General features: G+C 40.8%; 1 protein-coding gene across 1 annotated transcript in view; it reads left to right on the forward strand.

The window, feature by feature from the left end:
* Positions 1-465: 465 nt before the first annotated feature.
* Positions 466-24563, forward strand: part of ATE1 (arginyltransferase 1) — a 120644-nt gene continuing 96546 nt past the window's right edge. The window contains 13 exon segments of the mRNA XM_042457572.1: positions 466-671; positions 8684-8747; positions 11119-11159; positions 11162-11180; positions 12514-12617; positions 13471-13494; positions 13497-13562; positions 13565-13600; positions 13603-13680; positions 13683-13730; positions 17568-17791; positions 19762-19890; positions 22418-22546. Coding sequence (XP_042313506.1) covers positions 470-671; positions 8684-8747; positions 11119-11159; positions 11162-11180; positions 12514-12617; positions 13471-13494; positions 13497-13562; positions 13565-13600; positions 13603-13680; positions 13683-13730; positions 17568-17791; positions 19762-19890; positions 22418-22546 — 1164 coding nt within the window. The 5' untranslated portion in view covers positions 466-469.

Consider the following 24563-nt stretch of genomic DNA (forward strand, 5'->3'; position numbering starts at 1 on the left):
TCATATATCTTGCCAAAGACAATTAAACATGTGTTGTGGGGAACAAGTTGTTGTTGTGGACTCATGGGGTTTGCAGTTGTGGTTGCTGTGTGCTTTCAAATCATTATCTTGCCAAAGATACTTAAACCTGTTATTGTTGTTGTGGAGGACTCATGGGATTTGCAGTTGTGGTTGTTTTGTGCTTTCAAGTCATATATCTTTCCAAAGACAATTAAAGCTGTTTCCCAACCATAACAGCTTTAATGATCTTTGGCAAGATATATGACTTGAAAGCACACAGCAACCACAACTGCAAATCCCTTGAGTCCACAACAACAACAACAACAACAACAACAACTCGTTCCCCACATTCTATCTGGGTCCCTCAGACTGAGGCCTTTAGCCCTTGGCAGCTGCCGCCACCGGAAGTCGGGCGATTAAAGCGAGGCTGCTAGTGAGTGTCGCCCTGAGGAGGCTGCCCTTCTCTAAGATGGCGGCGGGGCGGCCCTCTGCCTTGACTTCCGGCAGCAGCCTCTATGCCGCTGCTGCTGCTGCCACCTGCCAGGCTCTGAGGCGGCCGAGCAAGATGGCGGCGGCCGGGGCCGGCTCTCCCAGCATCGTCGAGTACTTCGGGGGCGACGGCGGCTACCGTTGCGGCTACTGCAAGGACGACACCGGCAACCTCTCCCACGGTAAAGGGGGCTGGGAGCTGCTGAGCAATGCCCCGATTGGGAAAGGCTGCGAGGAGGAGAAAGAGCCTGCGGTGGCTCTGTGTGTCTACACTGTGGAGATAACGCAGTTCCATCCCGCTTTAAGTGCGGTTGCCCCATCTTATGGCATCCTGGGATCGGCAGTTTCGTCACTCTTTGGCAGAGAAGGCGAAAGACCTTGTAAAACTACATATCCCAGGGTTCAAAGATGTAGCTCTGTTAGTCTGTAGACTCAGAATGTGGAGAGATCTAGTAGCACCTTTGAGGCTCACTGAAAGAGAAATTGGCAGCAGGAGCTCTCCTAACTTCAGTCCACTTCCTCAGATGCATTTGGATATAATGATGATGATGATAATAATAATAATGTAAGAGATCTTGCAGCACCTTTGAGAGTCACTGAAAGAAATAAATTGGCAGCATGACCTTTCCTAGACTTCAGTCCACTTCCTCAGATCCAAATGCATCTGAGGAAGTAGACTTTAGTCTAGGAAACTTCATGCTGCCAATTTATTTATTTCAGTGAGTCTCAGAGGTGCCACAAGATCTCTCTACGTACTGATTCTGCAGACTTAAACGGCTATATCTTTGAATATCTCAGGATGTTGTGGTTGTTGTTGTTGTGTGCACCTTCAAGCAGGGCGACCAGATGGTCTAATAACCGCAAAGGAGGACAAGGGCACCGCAAAATGTAGGACATCCTCAAGACAAAAGGGAGGGCGTGACCAAATAAAAGCTAAAATAAAATGTTATTTCCTGCTTCTTGGTCGTGCTCAAACTGGAGGACTTTTTGGAATTGCTCCTGCAGAGAAGGTGGAAAAGTAGGACATGTCTTGGAAAAGGAGGACCTCTGGTTACCCTGCCTTCGGCTTGTTTCCCACTTATGGCAACCCTAAGGCGAACCTGTTATGGGGTTTTCTTGGAAAGATTGTTCAGAGGTGGTTTGCCATGACCATCCGCTGAGGCTGAGAGAGTGTGACTTGCCCAAGGTCACCCAAGGAGGTTTACATGGCTGAGCCAAGATTCCAGTCCTGGTCTCCAGAGTCATAGTCCAATGCTCAAACCAAACCCCAGGATGTTGTAGGATGGGATTTGTACTTTTGTGAGGCACCAGCACTCTGGCAGAGAAGGCTAAAGTCCTTGTAAAACTACAAATCCCAGAATTCCATAGAATGGAGCTACAGCACTTAAAGCGGTGCCAGACTGCATTATTCCTACAGTGTAGATGCACTGGCGGGGAGATTCGAGAAAAAGGGAGCATCTCTGGTATTTTGGTTGCTTCCCTTTCACAAAAGTGGTGTTCCTTTTCTTTTTAGTCCTGGTTTAGAGAGGGATGGCCGAGGTACCCTCGTCCCACACAGTAAAGATGCCCAGGCTTTGCCTTTGGGTTCTAGTAGTAAGGTTGCCAGAGTCAAAACTGGAGAGGGCTCCTGTACCTTTAAGGCAATGGTTCCCAAACTTTGAACCTCTAAATGTTTTGGACTTCAGGTCCCAGCATTGGCCAAGCTGGCTGAGGCTTCTGGATCAGAAGTTCTGGGAGCTGGAGTCTGAACAGGGCGAACAGATGACCTAATAACCACAACGGAGGACAAGGCACCACAAAATGTGGGACATTCTCCAGAAAAATGAATTACATGATCAAACAAAACCTAAAAACAATAATATAAATATAAATTAATGCTTAGCCATGCTCAAAATGGAGGCCATTTTGGAATTCTCCTGGACAGAAGGTTGAAATGGAGGACAGGTCCTTGAAAAGGAGGATCTCTGGTCATCCTAAGTCCAAAACACCTGGAGGACTAATGTTTGGAAATCAGTGCAATAGCAAGTAGCAATAACAAGTACATTTCTATACTGTTTATCAGTGCACTTAACCATTCCCCAGTGGCCCCCAAACTGTGCTCTTTAAGAGATTTTAGACTTCATCTCCCAGAAGCCTCAGCCATATTGGCCAGTAGTCTGGGATTCTGGGAGCTGAACTCCAAAATCCCTTAAAGAGCACAGTTTGAGGACCAGTGCCTTAAGCGGTTTACAATTTGTAAGCTAATTGCCCCCCAAAAGCTAGGTACTTATTTTAGCAACCTACAGAGTGATGCAAGGCTGAGTGGACCTTTGAGTCCCTGGGATCGAACTCACAGCCTTGTGACTGAATGGCTGCAGTACTAGCATTTAATCACTGTGCCACTAGGGCTCCCTGGTTCAAGGGTCAGGCAGAGGAGGGATATTCATCCTGGGTTGATTGTCATGCAAGCAGGCAAGAAACATCACCTGTCAAAATTCCCTCTTCCACACAAAGGTACCGAAGCCCTCTCTAGTTTTCAGCCTGACCACCTGAGTAGTGGAGTTGGACTGTACAACATTTTAGTACTTGATTGTTGGTTTTGGAGAAGGAGGCAGTGAGGCTGCTCCCCACAGGATAGCAGCTGCTGTTGGGAGTGTTTTCTGCCCTTGTCAAATGAAGACTGTAAACACCTCTGCGACTAGAGTTGCCAAGCTGAAAACTGGAGAGGGCTCCCGTGCCTTTAATGGTTCAGGGAATTTAATGATTGAGGGAATAGTTGATGTTGAGGGAATTTTAGCAGGTGTTGCTGGTTATGTAACCAGGCAACAAGCAACACCTGCTAAACGTCTTCCTTCTGCACAACCATTAAAAGTGCACAACCTTGTCCAGTTTTCACTCTGGTAATCCTATCAGCCGCAGTGTTCAGATTATTAAAGTGGGGCGAGTCAGTGATATCCAGGACTTCTACCTCCTGGCTCTCCCCATCATTTCCATCCTCCCTGTAGCTTTTATAAAATAGTAGTTAAGGGGCTGACTGAAAGTTGTGTAATTTGAGCACTTCTCTGCAATGTAGAGCACTAGATTTTTTTAAATGGAAAAGCAAAATAACACCTGTTCAGAGAATCCTAACATATACTATAAATGTTCATGAAATAGAGTCTGTTTCAGCACAATAGTTGATAGCTAGCAAATCTTCTCTCTCTCTCTCATTTTTAGTCAACTCCCATAATATCTCTCTTGGCATAAAACCCCGTTTTATGACAGAGCCTTTGCATGCGTTGTGTGCCTTCAAGTTGTTACTGACATGGTGACCCTAAGGTAACCCTATCGTGGGGTTTTCTCGGCAAGATTTCTTCAGAGGAAGTTTGCTATTGCCTTCTCCTGAGGTTGAGAAGATGTAACTTGTCAAAGGTCACCCAGTGGGTTTCATGGCTTTAATAAGGGTCTTTCAGGCTACATAATTATAGCTCTGTGATTCCACTTTAATGGCTGTAGCTAAATTCTGTAGAATCCTGGAATTTGTAATTTGGCGAGGCTAGAGCTTTAGAGGCTAAGAATCCTAATTACCACTCCCTAAAGGACAGATCCCAGGATACCATAAGATGGAACCATGGCAATTAAAGTTGAATATAGAGCTATATTTTGTGGTGTGAAAGGATCCTATTAGTGAAATCCTAGCTGACAAAGACCCATCAGAACCAACACTAGGCCAGCCTAGGCTGTGCTGAATGCAAACCTCTTTAGCCTAGGTAAATTGGAAATTATTTAGGATTCCCCTCACCTAGGTCTAACTTTGTGACGACTGTGGCTGTGTTATAGAATTGTAGGGCTGGAAAGTACCTCAAAGGCCTTTTTGGGTCCTGGTCTTGGGAAGAAAGCAGGAAATAATAATAATAATAATAATAATAATAATAATAATAATAATAATATAATCTAGTCCAACTCCCTACATTGCAGGACTACACAGCTAAATAACTCCTAAGAGATGGCCATCAAATATCCTCCAATGATGGAGAGTCCACCATCATCTGAAGCAGTCCACTCCATTGTCTCTAACAGTTCTTACAGTAAAGAAGTGCTTTCTAATGTTTAGGTGGAAACTCATTTCTTGTATTTTGAATCCACTGGTTCATATTATACTCCTTGGAGTAGCAGAAAACAGGCTCACTCCATCTTCCACATGAAAGTCCTTGAGGGGTCATTCATACTTACATTTTTGTACCAAGGAGAACTGGGGCTCCTTAGTGATGCTGTACCAAATCGATTGAGCTCATAGTTCCCACTATTTTTGCCACTATTGAATCTCTCCGTTCACGTTACTGCTTTCACTGGAGGAGGAGGAAGAGGAGGGATGGTGGCAAGGGGGAGGAGGAAGAGGAGGAACATGGCAGTGGGGGGGGGAGAAGAAGAGGAGGAAGGAGGAAGAAGAAGGAGGGGGAAGAGGAGGGATGTGGCAGTGGTGGGGGAGAGGAAGAGGAGCGACATGGCAACGGCAGTAGCGAGGGGGGAGAAGAAGAAGAGGGAGGAAACAGTTCGCACAATCTGGATTGATCTAGTAGTATGTTCTCACTACCAAAGATCCGAATCATGGCAGGAGCTAAAAAAAGAAGCAATAAGGGACCCAGTGCCTAATGCACTGAGTTAAGTTTTTGCCCCCCCCCCCCCCCAAACTGCACCGAGTGCAGTGAAGGTCAGTATGAATTCCACTGAATTCCACACTGGGTTATTTCATAGTGTGAATGAGTCCTCAGATATTTAAAGACAGTTATCACATCACCTCTCACTCTTCTCTTCTTCAAGTTAAACATACCCAACTCCCTAAGCAATTCTTTGTAGGGCTTGGTTTCCGGGCCTTTAATCATTATGGTCACCCTCTCCTGGACACATTCCAGCCTGCGAATATCCTTCTTAAACCATGGTGCTCAGAACTAGACACAATATTTCAGATGAGGTCTGACCAAAGCAGGCTAGAGTGGTACTAATCTTTCTCTTGATCTGGCAGCTATACCTCTGTTGATATAGCCTAGAACTGCATAGACCTGGTGGACTGCTGCATCACACTGTTGACTCATACCAAGCTCGTGGTTTACCAAGGCCCCTAGATCCTTTTCACATCTACTTATTTCAATTGAGGTGTCACCCATCCTTTATTGGCGCTTTTCATTTTCCCTTCCTACATGTAGTTGGTTGTTGTGCCTTCAAGTCATTTCCAACTTATGGTGACCCTATCATAGGTTTTTCTTGGCAGATTTCTTCAGAGGGGGTTTGTCATCCTCTGGCTGAGAGAGTGTGACTTGTCCAAGGTCACCCAGTAGGTTTCCATGACCGAGCAGGGATTTGAACTCTGCCCTCCAGAGTCCTATTCCAATGCTCAAACCACTACACCATGCTGGGTTTCAAATTTAAGCTACACTTTCAAATTTGTTTTCTCTGAGGTGAAGGAGGTTTGGATTTGGTAGGGCTCACGTCCTCCCTCACATTATCCCTTCCCTCTGTCCTTGTTGGATACTTAGGCCCCATACAGACAGGCCAAAATAAAGCTACTTTGGGTCACTTTGGAGGTATGCTGTTTAAATGATGCATGCATCCTGAGAGTCCAGAACCACGCCAAAGCCAGGCTCTAATCTTAAGGAATGGAGTGTGGCTTTGGTGCGGCTTCCAGACTCTTAGAACGCATGCATCATTTAAACAACATACATCCAAAGTGACCCGAAGGAGCTTTATTTTGGCCTGTCTGTATGGGCCCATAGTTGGTAGAAAAACAGATATGTCTTTTTTTCATATGTTCAACATCACTGGGCAAAATGAAGATTACACTAACACAGGACAAAAAGAGGGTTATGCTACAGTTGGCACATCTTTGCTTTAGGATTGCATTGTTAGGTTCTAACAAATTAGACATACTTTTATATTGAAGGAAAAGAATCCCACTTGGTAACAAGTTATGAAACAATAAAATAAAATCTTTTCTCTTCCTTCAGCAAAGTCTAGAAAAGAAGAGGCAGAATGGACTCCTTACACATGAAGCCCCCATGTCTTGTTGCCATTTACCTATTAGTGTCTCCTCTAAGCTTTCACACTTCTGTGGGTAGGCAGGAAAATAAATACTTCCTCTCTCTTTCTCACCCTCTTTGAGCAAAAAGAATTGGGCCCACAAGCCTGACCTGAGAGGTATCTCTGTCTGCTCAGTCACTTGTCATTGCCTTCTAGCTAATGTAGCATAAGCAGACCATAGAATGAGTAGCCACCTCATTCACCCTCTCACACTTGGAGTGAGGATTAGTTTAACTTGGTCTCCACACCATCCAGTGAGAGGGTGCTCAAGAGGGCTGATATGTGGCTGCTTTTTCATGGACTGACAATGTTTTGTTTGCTCGCTTCAATCTCATGTTTGCTTTCTTGATTCCTGTCTCCCCCCCCCCCCCACTGCCACAGTGAGGGAGATCACATGAGAGGACAAGTGAGTATGTGGAGATGGCAAGCCCTCCCTTCTTTCTTGGTAGCACAACAGGGGGGATTTGTGTCATTGAGCAGAATCCCCATTATTATGCTGTCCAGAGAGAGAGTTCAGGTGAGCAAGTGAGAGTTCCTGTTTCTTTGGCTCTTCACACTTTCTTTCAGGGCAGCATTATGGTGAACCTATCATGGGGTTTTCTTAGAGAGATACAGACAAACGAAAGAAGGTGCCCGGATACTACAGCAGGGAGCCCAGTCTTTTGCTTGCCTGTATACGTGCAATGTACGTAGATCTGTATGTTTCCAAGAAACTCCCAAGATAGGTTTCCCTTAGGGTTGCCATAAGTCTGAAACGTGAAGGCACACAGCAACAAATGTCTCCAGTGGGAAAATTCATAGGAAGTGCTGCTGCTGAGGGAGCTTTCTGATGGGGGTGGTGTTTCTAGCCTTTACTGAAAAGGCAAAGGAAAGGAAGACATACTGTATTGCTATTATTTTCTGTTTGATTTCTTTTCTCCCAGTTGCAGGGCCAACCTTACTATTGGGTAGAGGGAGTCAGCTGCCTCAGGAAACAGATCCTGGATATCAAGATAGGGCAGCAGTTTGCTATATTTTAAATTCTATTTTTACAGTTGGAGGTGTAGCAAGGGATGTATTTGTGATATCTTCTGCCACGTGTGTGAAAATAATAACAATAAGATACATGGTACCTAAATCCCATCTGAGCTTTAGGTACCATGTTTCTTATCGTAATTATTTTATATCCCACCTTTCTCCCTGTATAGGACCCAGTAGTTGTGTGCACAAGTGTGTGTGTTACTTCACTTAAGGCAGTAAAATGTCTGGGACCAGCCTGTTCAGTTGGCTTCTTTTCTTTTAAAACAAAAACAGTAGCCTTAAGCATGGCTTTTACATATGTGTTTAAAATCATGTTCAGCTAGCATGAATGGACGCAGAAAATCATGTTCAGCTGGCATGAATGGACGCAGATATACTGAGGTATGGGAACTTGGGTTAAAAATGGTGGCATAGGTTTGATCAGGTGGTCATGTGAAACTGAGAGTCGTAGATAGAGGCTGATGGTATCAAAGCATGGAAAATGAGAATTGTTGGTGAGGGAAGAGTCAGTGGGACAAAGTAAGTCGTGAATGAATACAAAGGCATAGCCATGTTAGTCTGGGAAATCAGTGTACAAAGGGATCTTGAGCACCTTTGAGACTAACTGAAAGAAAGGAGCTGGTAGCTTGAACTTTCTGAAATTTTCATGTATCTAAGGAAGTAGGCTTAAGTCTACAAAAGCTCATGCTACTAGCTTCTTTCTTTCAGATAGTCTCAAAGGTGCTCCAAGATCCTTTTGCATATTGATGAATAAATAGCTAGGCTTGGAAGAGTTCTTAAATGCTTGTGAGATAGTTGCAGGGCAAGTAGAGAGGGATGAATGACATGAAAGATGACTTGCAGGATATATTGCAGAAGTATATGGAAGGATGGAGTTTGTAAGCTAAGCTAAAGTTTGGAATAATGAATAGAATGTATGGGTGGGAATGTGGGGAGACAATAAACGTTTTCTGTTGGGGAGTCTTGAGTAAATAGAACAAAGTTTGTTGGCCAAAACGTCACAAAAAGTTTGTGTTTTAATTTTTTAACAATATTTTCAAGTTTTTATATTGCAAGGAAATATAAGTGAACTTATATAGTAGTTTGGCACTGCTTTTTCCCTGAAGGTTTTTCAATATCTTGTTATGAATGTTTGTTCCAGGGATGTGGGCTCATTCACTAACTGTTCAAGATTACCAAGACCTTCTAGACAGAGGATGGCGAAGGTAAGAAATGTCTTCTGAGCATCACTGGTTTAACTAAACATTTAAGTACAAAGGAATATACAGTATTGTGAAATTGTAAGTAGCTGTCTTTTATTGTTAAAAAACGTTCATGACTGGACCATTGGAAAATGGAAAGAGATGATATCTCTAGTAATGCTAGCTGATTTCCTCTTTAGCTTGTTCTTCTTGAATCTTGGATTCTCAGTGGGCATCATTGTTCTTTTGACTAATATTTTATGTAGCATAATGTTGCTTCTTGTGACCAGCAGCAGTAGTTCATTTATATATATGTGTGTGTGTGTGTGTGTGTTTAAAGAAATAAACAAAACACACCAACCAAATATACAAACAAAGTGACAATATAAAAAAACCACATACATATCCAAATTCATCCAATTTATACAACATTACCACCACCTTTGAAAAAACTAAATACATTTAAACATATCTTCTCTAATTAATATCTATTTCCTCTTCCTTTAACCCCCTTCACTCTTCCTTCACTACTTCTTACTGCTTACAACCTTGTTTTCTCTCTTTCCCCTCCTTTTCTTCCTTCTCTTCTCTTCTCTTCCCTTCTCTCTTCTATCTTCTTCTCAATAACCTACTTTAACTTGCTTCCTTAAATTCCATCCCCAACTTCTTTCTACTCTACCTCTTCACTTTGAATTTACAGTACTAATTTCCCATCCTTCAATTTCTTACATTCAGATAACATACTGTAACCTTCTTCTACCTGCTTTGCCCTCATCTGTCTTACCTCTTCTGCTTCCTTTCTATTCAAATCCATAACATTCCCATTAGGAGAAGAGGGGCGGAAGATATGAGAAAAGGGGAAAGGTATAAACCCACCAACACAAAAACATTTTGGACATCAGCTCCCAGAATTTCTGACTATTGGCCAAGCTGGCTGTGGCTTCTGGGAGCTGAAATTCAAAACCCGTGAGGACTAGAGTTTAAGAACTACTGGTATAGTATATGAGCCTGCTGTAATTTTTACATTCTTTTTACATTTCCAATTCATGAACAGAAAACAAACTGTTTCCTTTCTATTTTTGACTAGCTGACAAACATGGACTAGAATCCTCTTGGGAATTTATGATGCCACTTTATGGTTGTGCAGTTTAGAACTGTGACATTACTAAGTGGTCATATTTCCAGGGGGAAGTGTTGTGGTTGCACACTGGGACTATTGCACAAGCAGAGTGAGTGATATGGCCATTATGAAAAGGTTGTCCTGTGAAACAATATGGCACTTGGTGTGACAGGTTGCCATTGTGCAATGATAGTGCAAGGAGAGGAGGAGCAGCCCCTAACAGAGCCCCAGAGCACTGACAGTCCAGAACGGCAGGCATTCTGGAAAGTTATGGGAACCCTGTACCTGGCCAGAAAAAATTGTCCTCACATTTTGCAGTGCCTGTTGTGTGATGGGAACTTCTTTGCATCATGGCACAACATGCTCAGTTTCCTGTTTGTACAGTGGTCATGATTCTTTTATGTGGCTGTTTATGTGTGTTAATGACATCTGTCCATCATGTAAAAGTTGTACATCACACATATGAACACAGGATCGTATGCTTGGGTTTTCTTTTTGAAAGAAAGCTTTTATTAGGAGAAGTAGGTTAGCTAAAAGTCTAAACTACCATAAGAGCTTAAAACAGACAGCCCTGAAGGAGGGCATGAAGCGGCCCCTATTGAAGACAGATTGAGGCCGCAGCAACCACACATTGTATCCCAATCTGCCTGAAGCGTGGCCGAAAAGTGTGGTGGAATCTTCCTCCTTGGAAGTCTTTAAACGAGTGGCTGAATGGCCATCTGTTGGGTATGCTTGATTGAGAGTTCCTGCATGGCAGGAGGTAGGACTGGATGGCTTGTGGTCTCTTCTAACTATGATTCGATGAAAAAGGAGAGGCAATATCCCTCCTTTTTGCTATCAAAAAGCTGACTTTTTCTGGCCCCCGCCCGAAGCCCAAAGTTGACTTCAATGATATCCGGGTGTGTGTGGCTTGCTGCCAGAGCATCCTGACACTGCCCATGTGTAAACGGCCAGGGAGGTTTTAGGATGTGGTGTCAAAAATACTGCCCCTTGCTGAAGCCACCCACGATCAGTGGAAAAGGGCATTTGTCTGGCCCTAAGTCACCAAAGCAATCTGCCTGAAAGTCAGTTTGGCTTGTTATAACATTTTCAAAAGAACTGAAATAAGAGATTATCGTTTTAGGAGTGTGACATTTTAGCAGATGGAAAAATTGAGTTGGTTATTAAAGTGGCTTCATTTTCTTTTTGTAATAAGGAATTTATTACATTTAGTATAAGATTATTCTAAGAATTCAAAAAACCTATTTTAAGTAGTTTTTTAAAAATAACTTCTAGGAGTGGAAAATATGTTTACAAGCCCACTATGAACCAGACGTGTTTCCTCAGTATACAATAAGGTAAGGACTTACTATGTGCAATAATTCTTTTCCTTCCTGTCCAGTGTCCTGTTGTGCAGAAAATCTCAAAAGGCTATTTGGTATAAATGTTAAAAGGTGGTGGGTGTGGGGGGGGGGGTGATAGCAGGCCACATCACCAATTTCAGACACCAGCTTGGAGAATTTACTTCTTTGGACTAAAATTTCAGTCTTCCAGCCAGTTGTGCTGGCTATGGGATTCTTGAAATTGTAGTTCAAAAGTACGGCAATTTTTTCTAAACTATAACATAAATCTAATCTGTTTTGAAGAGTCTGTGAGGATTTACTTACTTATAGACCTCAAAGTTACTAGTCTGCAAAGTTTACTTACTAGCCTGCAAAGATTACTTACTTATAGATCTCAAAGTTACTAGCCTGCAAAGTTTTGATTGTTTTGTTATTATTTTATACTGAGGCCTGGTCAAAGAGTGATGGAAGAACTCCTCCTCTGACAGTTTTCTGCATTTCTGTCCTGGGGTGCATGGAAGGAGCTACTGGTCTCAGTTTTTGTACTGAGCAAGAGAGGATACAGAGCAATCTGTATTTTTCCTCCAGCTCACTCATTCAGATGCAGCAGTTCCTTGTTACCTAGGGGGGCCAAGTGAATGGTTAAATACATGGTTACTCTATGCATACAGCATTTTTATTTGCATTGTTGTGTTGTAAAGAATGCTAAACAATGGAGAATACTACAGAAATATTTATCTTTGTAATTTAACAAACTTTAAAGCTCGTAATTCTAAATTTTAGTTTTCTGGAGTATGCATGCATAATCCCAAACATTTCACAGAAATACCAAAAAGTCATGAGAAATGCATTCGGTATTACTGTTCATAACAGAACAAATCCAAGCTGTATGAACAACATTAGGTCTTACAATAATTAACTACTAAGAGTATAATAGGTGGTTGTAGTAACAGTAGGGGCTGCCTTGAATTCCATATGGGGAAAAGGTAGGATATAAATTAAATAATAAACAGTAAAGCCAGAATAATGTAGTCCTTAAGTGTTGCGAGGTCTCTGGGAGACTGGAGTTTGAATCCTTGTTCAGCCATACGTTGCTTTGGGACTAACCCACTTTCTCAGCCTCAGGAAAGCTGTTGCAAACTGCTTTTGAACAAATCTTGCCAAGTTGGCGAATAAGTTAAAACAACCTGACGCAAAACAACAACACAACTAAATAGTAAAACCTAATGTTTATTTGTACAGTCGGACTTGATGATCACAGGTAGTACAAATCAAACCACTCTTAATATACTTATTAACTGGAGATAACTTGATTGCATTACTGTTTGTTGCTTTTGATTTTTTCTAGAGGCCAGGCTTTACATTTTCAGCCGGCCAATCTCATAAGAAAGTTTTTAAAGAAGATGTTGAAGTTCTTAACAAAAGGAGAGCTTGCTAATTAGATGGTGAAGGGTAAAAAGTGGCCATGTAAAATTTAGTTTGTAGTCTGCATTTTGTTTAAAAAATCCATATAGATATCAGTGGGTCATCTCTGGATGCATCCGCCATTGCAGAAATAATCTGGTTTGACACAACTTTAATTAACTGCTTGGCTCAGTGCTATGGATTCTGGAAATTGTAATCTGTTATAGCACCAGACTCTGCTACAACGGATTTTTTGCAACAGAAATATTTGTTACATATGTTCTTAGAGTACCTTTAAAATAGTTTTGATAGGATTTTGATTTGTATATTGTGGGGTAATTATAAAGTCCTTCAGGATGTCCTGCGTACCTCTATAAGCTGTACATTGTGTTAGCCCTATATACCCCGATTGTGCTTTTGAAATAGTAGTTAAGAATCTTATTACTTGTGTTTATGGCCTGGTTACAGACTGCCAAAATAAAGCTGCTTCAGGTCCTTTGGAGGTATGCTATTTAAATGATGCATGGGTCCTAGAGTCCAGCGAGGTCGCGCCAAAGCCACACTCCATTCAAAGCACTGGAGTGCAGGTTTGGTGCAGCGTTCCGGATTCCTTAGGGTGCACACATCATTAAAACAGCACGCATACCTCCAAAGAGACCCGAAGCAGCTTTATTTTGGCAGTCTGTAATAGGCCATATGATTATCACATTAAAGTAGAAAAATCACTTATTTTTAGCCAGCTACTTTTCCAAGGTTCAGCTGGTATAAAAATTGTTATAGTTCATTCTATGTTAAGCCATGTGGCTATGGTTGTAAAATTATTTTGATGGTTTTAATATAAAAATTACATAGCCTGTTTCCTTTTCTTTGACAATTGGTTTTATTTTCTTTTTATATCCAGTGGAACCCATGGATTCTCAGACAAAAGAGCTGACGGCTGCAGTTTTCTGTTAAAAGATGAACCAGATACCAGCCAGTCTGAGCTAGAGCCCCTCAGATTGAGTTAACAGAGAAAGTGGAGAGTGAAGAAGAATAAAAGGCGTAATAAGCTTAAAGAAAGTAGACATTGAACATATGGAATCATGTAATGAGAAAATTCACCCACACTCCAGCAGCCATTACAGTCAACGAAAAAAGTTGGTCAGGCAACTCCCAAGCCAGGTAACTCCATTATGATAGAAAGAAAAGCAGTGAACCAAGTGTTTCATGTAGTTTTGTTCCTTGCATTCTGATTGTCTCTTTTAGGTTTGTATGTACAACTTTATGGATTTGGAAGCTATAGCAATCCAGTACACTAAAAGCATTAACCCAGTAATTGTCAGATAAATCTTTTTGAGTTTGATCTGTTGAATTTTAGATGAATGGAGTAAGAAGCTGAATATGAATTTATACCAGTTTCACAAATATTTGCATTGTCTTAGCACAGAGTTACTACGAGGAACGTAGAGAAATAAGCTGGTTTTAGTGTTGCAAGGTTTCAAATAATAATAAGGAAATGTTGAACTTCATATTAGCATAATAAGTTTGTGTTCACGTAAATACCAAATAAAAAGTATTTATTCAGTTAACCTAGCCATGTTTTTCTCTGTAAAATAATATATTGCCCACATTCATAAATTACATGATTGTCTAACGTTTCTGTCTTAGACCCCCCCCCCCCAATACAGGATATGTGTGTGTGTGTGTGGGGGTGTGTTCTGTTGTTATGTAAAAACTTTTCAACTCTCAATTACAGGCTTCCATTATAATAAAGGATACCTGCCAACCCTATAAGGAACACACTTTCTAGCCCTCAATAAGGGACTTCCTTTATAAACAAAGCAACACTGGAATCCTAGCTAGTTTCTAAGTAATCATAGAAAAGCACATTACAGACAGCCTTCCCACGCCGCCCTGTTCTTTTGGTGCAGTTATTTTGTTTTAAGCTGCATGAAGGGAACTGGTAGTCACAGTTAAAGAGTTGTGCCTACAAGGCTTGAAATTGTTTAAAGAAATATAATTACAGCGACTGTTCTTTACAGCGACTGTAACAAAACAATTGCTACCCAAATTGGTTCGTTACTGTTTAAACAGAGTTTTTACAAAGAACTTGTTGCTTTCCTGTTGCTCAAACAGCAAAATTGGATTTGAAAATTTACCTATGCTCAGTTTTGGGGTGCGTAGCATTTTAATACTTTCTCTTCAGCTGGTACATCCTCTAGATCAAATGTCTTTTGTGGATAGAAATGGACCCTTTTTTTGCAGGGGGCAAAATTGGGATCCCACCTTCTGTATTTGGGGAAAGTACTACAGAAGTTAATGTATTCTGTAGTGTGCACATTTAAAAAAAAGTATCTGTAAAAAGGGAGCATCATTGGTTATTTCCTAAAAAATGAGAAAGAGATAGAAATTTATTTATTTATATCCCTCCTCTTCCGTTTGGGGATTTTAACATCCAAAATGACCAGCTTAGTAGTGGGGATTGAGGCGGATAACAACAGAGTTTATACGAAACACAATATAAGAACAATAAAACCCACAAAACCCTGACCCAACTCTCCCTCCCAAACTATAAAATTAACATAAAACATGATTAAAATATATAACAATACAAACTACAAGGTTATTCTACAAACTGCGAATGATGAGGAGATATAATAAGAAGGACGGGTAGAATTGGTTCTGGGTGGTTATCACTCAGGGAAGGCCTGCTGGAAGAGAAAGGTTTTTGTTGCTTTTTTAAAAGCCTCCAATGAGGATAATTGGTGAATTTCTTCTGGCAGGTCATTCCAAGCTTTAGGAGCCGTAGCAGAAAAAAACCTCCGGGAGGTCACTACTAAGCTGGTCATTTTGGATGTTAAAAATTTTTCCTGGAGAAATGGAGTGTATGGGAAGGATTATATGGGAGGATGTGTTCCTGCAAGTAGACTGGACCCAGGCCATGTAGGGCTTTGTAGGTAATAAACAGCACCTTTTACTGTGCCCGGAAGCTAATAGGCACCCAGTTTAATGACTTTAGAATAGGTGTAATTTGGTCAAACCTAGATTTTCCAGTGACCTGTCTGACTGCCATGTTTTGTATCAATTGAAGCTTCCGGATGTGGCACAAGGGTTGCCCCATGTAGAGTGCATTACAGAAATCAAGACGAGAGGTTACCAGGGCATGTACAACCGTTTCTATGTCCCGCTGCTCCAGGTAGGGGCACAACTGGCGTATCAGCCGAAGCTGATAACAGGAGCTCCTGGCTGTCGCGTCAATCTGAGAGGACAGATGAAGCGACGAATTCAGGAGCACCCCCAAGCTGCGGACGCAGTCCTTCAGGGGAAGTGTGACCCCATCAAGGACTGGCTAACATATCTCCATACCTGGGTTAGGGTTACCTATCACGAGTACCTCCATTTTGTTTGGATTCAATTTAAGTCTATTTTCCCTCATCCAATCCATTACGGACCTCAGGCAGTCATTCAGAGGAGAGATGCCCTTCTTGGTCACTGAAACAGTCTGGGACGTAGAGAAATAAATTTGGGTGTCATCAGAGTACTGATAACACCCCGCTCCATGTCTCCGGATGATCTCGCCCAGCGGCTTCATGTAAATGTTGAATAGCATTGGCGAAAGTATTGCACCTTGAGGGACGCCCGATTTGAGCTCCCTCTTGGCCGAACAACTGTTGCCAAGTGACACCATTTGGAACGTGCCCGAGAGATAGGACTGGAACCACTGGAAAGCAGTGGCTCCAATTCCTAGTTCCCTCAGGTGTTCCAGAAGGATACCATGGTCTATGGTATCAAAGGCCGCTGAGAGGTCCACAAGCACCAGCAGGGCCACACTTCCCCTGTCGATGTACAGACAGAGATCATCGACCAATGCGACCAGGGCAGTCTCAACTCTGTATCCTGTCCTGAAGCCAGTTTGAAATGGATCCAGATAATTGGTGTCATCCAAGACTGCTTGGAGCTGGTTTGCAACCACCCTCTCGATCACCTTACCCAGAAAGGGAAGTACTTCTTTCATAGTGGCATTTGGTTTATTTCTCAGGCTGACCGAACTCAGAAGCTCCATTCCAAGGAAAAGAAAGTTTTCTGTCTTTAGACACCCGTGACCCTCAAATCATTCTTCGGTGGTGAAGTGAATTTTAGGCATACAGTAGTTTTGTCTTTCAGATTCTGTGTTCATTTTACATGCCTAGGTACAGGTATCAAACTTCTAGGGAGCTGGGTTTCTTCGTGTTTTTTTTTTAACATTTCATAGTCAGATTTCTTGCTAACATGTAAGTGAAATTACTTTCCTTTTCAGTTGTGCTGTGACTTAGCTATTGCAATCTGGCTCCTACCAGTCCCTGAAGATTTTTTTTTCCTTTCAGGAAGATAATATTGTTTAATCCATTAGACTTAATATGAATTTTGTGTGCACAATTCTATATAAAAATATAAAAGCTTGGCTTCTAAGGTAAGACAGAGGCCTGAAACACATGAGCAAAATACATGGCTTCAGGCCACGTTGGGGGTATGGCATTTAGACAATGCATGCCCAGAACACAACATGAAGCTGCTCCGAGACTGCACCAACAAAAAAGAACCAGGCCAAGGAGTGGATAGAATCTGCACCTTCCAGCAGCCCAGTTCAGGGCTTTGACAGTGGGCCAGATTGGGGCCTGGCACGTGTGGTTGCCCCGGTCCCGGTGCAAATGTTTTGGGCCCATCTGTTTCAGGCCTTAGAGGAAATTCACAGAAGGAACATTGTTCCTTTTTTTTTTTTGCTTTCTTTTTACATTTGTTAAAGAGAGCCCTCTGACTCAGCAAGGATGGAGTAAAGACGAGTCACAAATGATTAGGGGCAAATAACTTTTCTTTCTTGAATTTCCTTTTCTTGACTTACTTTGGGATCTAGGGCATAATAATTTTAACAACTTTCGGATCCCTTGTGATCTTCTTTAAAGTATAGAATGAATGATTATGACTGTTTGCAAAATACAGTACATGCTTTCCTTATTGAATGTGTACACGTTACTATTTTAGGCAATGGAGCAGACTTGAGTAAACCACCCTGCCGTAAAGCCAAGGACATACGGAGGGAACAAAAATTGCAAAAGAGTATTCAGAACAAAACACGAAACCCTGCAATTCAAGAAGAGACTCAGAATTTGCATGGTCAAAGCTCTAAAACTAAAACAAACCAGCCAAAATCAATTGAAGATTTCATTTTTGCTAAATTACCTTCTGAAGCTCTGCACCAGCTAGAGGTACTGAGATATTATAGCAGTGTATTATTTCTGTATTCTTGTTAATTTTAAGGCAGTTGGCTGATCAGATACGCAGTTTTAAACACAAAAATGATAGCGACTGGTTGTGTTAGAAAAGTATTGAGGCCTGTTGCTGGCATTTGCAGAAATCTTGTGTTTTATAATGTATTTTCATGGAGTGTTTGTGTATCTTTGTTTCAAAGGTTGGTGAATATGTTCTTTTCAGAAACACAAGATGGTGCTATGGTTCTATCTAAGATGGCATAAGATACTTACAGAACAAATATAATGAAGTCTCAAGCTTTAATGAAAATTTAGTATTATGGATATTTACAGGGCTGGTCCAAGACATTTTGTTGCCTGAGGCAGAGTAGCATATAGCACCTCATATTCATCCAGGTCAAGGTGCACAGAAACCAAAGCCATCCAAGTGGTGGCAGAAAGTCTTTAAAGCACTTCTCCTTGTCCTTAGCAGTAAAATATCAGTAATAATATAGAAAATAACTAGCCTTTGGATGCCCTTTCATGAGATCTAAACCTGCTGATCAAAGCAGTCACCTCACTCTGCTTAAACACAGAAAAGGTTGTTTCACAAATTATTCATGGCAATTTAATGAACCCCAGTACTACATTTTTATTTATAAATATATACCAAACATTAGTTGATCTTAAACAGGTTTAGGATCATTCTTTTCTTTACTAAATTAAAACTGGTTACTGGATTCCTGCTACATCTTGATAATATCTTAAACGTCCTGTATATTTAATTAATTGTGGATAATGTCCTAACTTTACTGACAAGGCAGATCATCATCATCTTAGTTGCTTCTTCATGCACCAGGAAGCTTTTTTTGGATTTATGCCATAGTAGCTAAGGCTGAAAACCTAAATATGCTCAGTCTGATTAAACTCAATTGGATTTTAGTGGTATTCAATGTTGGAATTCAGTGTGATTGGGATTACACTGCTAAAGTGTTTTGTAACATGCCCAGACTTGAAACTGGTGTATTAATAGAATGCAAGAGAAGATTTAAAGAGGCTGAGAAATATAAACTATGCAGTTTTATTTAAAAAGATCTCAAAACACTTTTACATATAATCTTAAAACAGCATGAAAATCAGGGTTAGGTAATTGTGTCGCTTCATGGGCATTTACAAGTTGAATATCCCTTATTTGAAAATCTGAAATACTCCAAAATCCAAAACTTTTTTCATGGGGGTCTGAGGTAGTGACGTCTTCGCTTTCTAATAGTTCAGTGTACACAAACTTTATTTCATGCACAAAAAATATTAATAATATTGTGTAAAATAACCCTCAGGTGATATGTATATGAAACATAAATGAATTTTGTGTTTAGACCTGGATCCCATCTCCAAGATATCTCATTATGTATATACAAATATTCCAAAATCCAAACTACTTCTGCTCGCAAGCATTTTCATTAAGGGATACTCAGCTTGTAATGTGTAGCTCTCATTATCCCTAGCCAGCAAAACCAATGGTAATGGATTATGGAAGGTGCATCGCAGAACAACAGGATATCCATAGTTACCCATCCACAGGGGAACAGTCAAGAATTAAGACAGAAATGAAAATATAGTTTCCTGGACATTTTTAATGTAATGTTACCCAAACTTTCCTCAATGTGAACTCGCCTTTTCAACATTTTTGTTGCTGCTATAATGCATATGGTCTCTGTGTATGATTTCACTTAAAACTGATTTCTTTTACAGATTTTTTAAAAAATTAAGGTGAAGTACATTGTTTTACATATCAATGACTGAAAACTAAATTTAAAATAGTTACATTGGAACTATCAGTGTAATGAAGCAGAAAGTAATATTGGCTACATTATTTTTAGCTACAAAAACAGAATGTTAATTTTAAAAGTTGATCTGTCATATTACAGAATTAGTTCAAACGCTTCCGACTACTATTGCAGTAATTAATATGTTTAATTCTTTGGAAGGTGAGGCTGGTGCAGTCATCTCCACCAAGTTCCCAGTTCAAAGCCACATTTCAGGAGTCTTACCAGGTCTATAAACGTTACCAGATGGTTATTCACAAGGATCCACCTGATAAACCAACCACCAGTCAGGTCAGACAGCATGTTGCTTTGGTCTATTCTGAGTCAATTAAAAGACTTTTATTTAAAATACTTAACTCCCAATGAAACTTCATAAATGATATAAACGCAAACAAAGTGAACATCAGGAGAATACAAGTTGGCTTTGCAGATCTCATGAGTGCATAAAATATATAACAAAAAATACATGTTAGCAATGCTGTTTGCATTCCGTACAGCAGAGAAAGTGAGAAAGTGAAGTACATTGTAGATTTCCCAAACATAAGACAGCTAGATTTTTGAAACTGTGTTTATGCTTCAAGAATGGGCAGTTCTCCTGGGAACTGTCTGTTTTATAAATATTTATGTAAATGAGGAATGCTTACTATTGGAAAAGTTCCCCTTGTTTGAGTTTGTGCTGGAGATCCTATCCATAAAGTATGTTACACATTTGAAGAGGACAAGCAAAGTTACATTGGTGGAGTGGAGACATGAGTTTTCATCTTTTAAGAAAAATCAACATCTTTATCTGTCCATCTCTATCTCCACCCTCTCTTTCCCCCTATCTACAATCCCCCCCCCCCCCCATTGTTCATAAGGTTATCTCAATTACACATTTGCCTTTTGGAGTTTCTGTACAACTTTTTGAAGAAATGCAATCAAGCAAGACATGTGGCCTCTAAGACTAGGTCAAGTTGTTATAGGTACTCCATGGTTGGTACCCAGTGTTTCCTTTGTAAGGCTCCTATTCACAGTGTGCTGTTGATGCCATTCTTCTTGCATATATTACAATGGATCACTGTCCTCTCCTGCACCCTCTGGTACATCTTTAACACAGGCTTTCCAGATTTTCTTCTAATTTGGCCATTTCTAATTGTTTTGTTCTGTTGGCCTTTGATATCTTAGATTCAACACTAGAAATGCCTATATATAAGTGTGTGGCTTTTAGATAAAAGTGACCAGAAACTATCATTTTAGGGCCTTGAGGAATGGAAAGAGTTAACTTTTAAAATTAATTAGATAAATACATTATTCAGAATTACAAGCACTTAAAATATATAATTGGCATAAGACAGAATTGTATGACAGTGCATTCTGCTAGAATGACATATTGTGGAAGACCCTGGATTAAAAATAGTTTCCAAAATGTGTCATACTTTATGGATAAACCCCTCTGGCATTAAAAAAGCATTGGCTTTTGACTGAAGTTTACCGTACACAGAAGGGCTGTACAGACCAGCAAGAAACACTGGCATCAGGATGCAGAGGGGGGCGTGGCAACTAGATATTCTCCACTGGGTTAGTAATGGATAATAATAATAATAGGATTTATTTATATTCCGCCCAATCACTGGGAATCCGGGCAGTTTACAACAGATGATACTAGACAGTTCCCTGCCCTCAGGCTTACAATCTAAAAAGACGCGACACAAAAGGAGAAGGGAATAGTGGGGGGGAGGGGATCAGGTCCAGCATTCTTCTCTCCCTCTGAGACCTGGACCAAGGCAGATGGACTGGAAGGAGGGCTCTTTTTCTTAATCGAGGCTGGGCCCGATGGCGTTGGGCCTGTCCTTTCACTCCCTTCCAGGAAGAAGATGACAGTTGGAAGGAGGGAGGAGAGGGCTCTTCCTCTTCAGGCCCGATGGTGTTGGGCCTGTCCATTCGCTCCCTCTAAGGCCAGAAGATGACACTTGGAAGGAAGAAGGGGATTATAATAGAATCTACAAGACAAAGCAGCAGCAGCAGCAGCAGCAGCAGCAGCAGCAAGGATAAACCTTAGCTGCACAGTATGTTCACACAGAGCAATGACTAGAACTTTGGTCAACACTGTTGCACTCATCCAGCTAGTGAAATAACAGCAATAAGGGATAACCTTTCTTCCAAGGAAACCTATTTTCCATTACCGATTTCGTTAAAAAATCATGGAGTTCTTCTGAACATAATTTTGCAAATCTTAAGTATATCCTTTTAGAACATGAGACAATCAATCCTTTCTTGCCTTAGTAGGCATTTTGATGACCCCTACATATTTTTCATAAAGAGGTGATTGGCATGGAATATCAAATGGCCGCATTGAGGTGTAGCACTAAACATTACAGTTTCATCTGGTATACAGACTTTATACAGTGGTACCCCGGGTTACGAAATTAATTCGTTCCGCGGTTAATTTCGTAACCCGAAATACCTTCGTAAGCCGAATTCCCATAGGCGCTAATGGAAAAATAGCTCTCTGCTGCCCTCCGGTGGCGGAAAATAGCGCCGCGGTTTTTTCGTAACCCGAAGAAACCTTCGTAAGCCGAAGCAATAAATCCCTATGGGATTTTTTCGTATCCCGAAAAATTCGTAACCCGGCGCATTCGTATCCCGGGGTACCACTGTAGTGGTGATCTTGTAGAGCAGAGCCAGCCTAGCATACACATATCTGTGATTGCTGGGCTTCCTGGCGCATCTTCCTGGCAGAGGCTTTGAAATGGATTTGAGGAGATAATAGCCTAGCCTTACCTTCAGGAGCATTTGGACAAATTCAAGCAAAATGTCTTTGTTTTTCCTTGCTCTGAAGGTGAGGTTAGTACCAGTTTCTCTTGAGGACCCACAGTTCAAATCATCTTTCACTCAGTCTGCCACATTATTTGCCAAGTATCAGATGGCCATACACAAAGATACTCCTTTTGAATGTAACGAGAACCAGGTACAGTCCACTAAATGATTTTTTTTCCATATTATTGCTAGTGGTTTAAATAACAGTAGATTTAAGTAGCTGTCAATCAGCACAGCATATCAACTCTGTTTAGTTGAAGTAATTGCTTACTGAATAGAGCAGAGGTGGGCAATGGTAACATGTCTGGGGACCTTGGGGACCTTTCCAAGAGTTTCATGATGTGTCAAGAATGCCAAAAAATAAAACCAAAGTAACCAGACTGCTATTTCTAGCTTTGAAGTAAAATGGCATCTTTAATGTTCGACATTTCTGTGGTACTCTGCAACCTATTTAAAAGATGGATTGGCATCCCTGGAGATGATAGGTGGAATTAACTCCTTTGGTGGCAAAAAAAAGGGTGGTTTACGGAGTGTGGAGGGGATGAGGACTTAAAAAACAGCCTTGTTTCCCAGGACTACACCTGCCCACTCCTAGAACAAGGTCATGAGGCAGATTTGTTATAATGAAAATGTTATTTATGAAGAGTGGTCATAATAATGATGATCTAAAATACTGACATTGGAGAATGAAATTAAATCATAAGACATGGAATACTGAAATAGACATGAGTGCGTATTTGTGTAGATATATAGGTAAGTAGGCATGTATGGTGTTGAAAGAACTTTCAGTTTTGTATAGGTCTTACGTTAGTAGTGTTGTCACAATCTCTTTATGTTATGTCTGGAAATTGATAAGAACACTCTTCAATTCTCATTTATCAGTATGGACCCTGTGTTGGTAGAAAAGCAAAATATGAACGGAATAAATAAATACTTAAGTCACCACTGATTGGGGAGTAAATACCACTGTCACCAGTGGGTTGCTCTGAAATACTGTATTTTCTGGTGTATAAGACTATTTTTTAACCCAGGAAAATCTTCTCAAAAGTCGTGGGTCGTCTTATACACCGGGGGTCATCTGATATGGCAGGTGCTGAAACTTCGAGCTGGACTGGAGAATCTGTGGTCGCCGCATATGGTGGGGGGAGCTCAAAAATGGCTGCGGGATATGGAAGAAAGAGCTGTGTTTGCATTATCACTCTGATAGTCTTGGAGATAGGGAGAGCTGACCAATCCAAGCAGGCTTTGTATACAACAAGTTTTCCTGCTAAGTACTTGCATGCCATAAGCATTTGAATTAAAATTACCATATTGAAATCAAATCTGATGTTTTTTTAATTTTTATTTGGTGTGCGTTGGAAGAGGGGTAGTCTTATACAGCGAGTATATCCCAAACTCTATATTTTAACTGGAAAAGTTGGGGGTCGTCTTATACGCCCAGTCGTCTTATATGCTGGAAAATATGGTAGGTACAATTGATTCAAATCCATAATAGCTACAGTTATCCTTCCATATCCACAGATTCTGCATCCACAAATTCAGCTATCCATGGTTTGAATGAATGAACAGAAAAACCACAGTGTTTCACAGAAGCTTCAAGGTTCCTCAGGCAGTGGCCAGATATTACAGCTTCTGTTTTTTTTGGAGGTATAAAATTACTTGGGGACACATCTTAAAATACATTTTACTATAGTCTCTTCCTGACTTATCTGAGTCCCCTCTCCCTTTGTTTTTCTGTGTTGGCTCATGTTAGTATTTGGTCAATATTTTTGTTTGCCAGTGATATTAGAAATGTTGTCACTTGCAGACTATGTCCTGAAAAATTCAAGTATGTTATACTGGACAAATTGATGAGTACATTATACCGGGCATATATTAATATAATTCATACCAGTAATTGTAAACCTAAACCATGGTTTAGCCCTACATGAAGCATAAGCCTAACTTGTAGTCTTGTGTTCTTCTCTTTTATCTTTCCTCCTGTGAAGAGATACAGTCAGCCTTCTGTATCCATAGACTTTTATCCATGGATTCAAGTATCCATGGCTTCAAAATGTTTTTAAAGAGATATAAAATTCCAAAAAGCAAACCTTGATTTTGCCATTTTATATAAGGAACACACTTTTACTATGCCATTGTATTTGATGGGACTTAAACATCCATGGATT

Source organism: Sceloporus undulatus, chromosome 3 (genome assembly GCF_019175285.1).
Source record: "Sceloporus undulatus isolate JIND9_A2432 ecotype Alabama chromosome 3, SceUnd_v1.1, whole genome shotgun sequence".
Lineage (NCBI taxonomy): Eukaryota > Metazoa > Chordata > Lepidosauria > Squamata > Phrynosomatidae > Sceloporus > Sceloporus undulatus.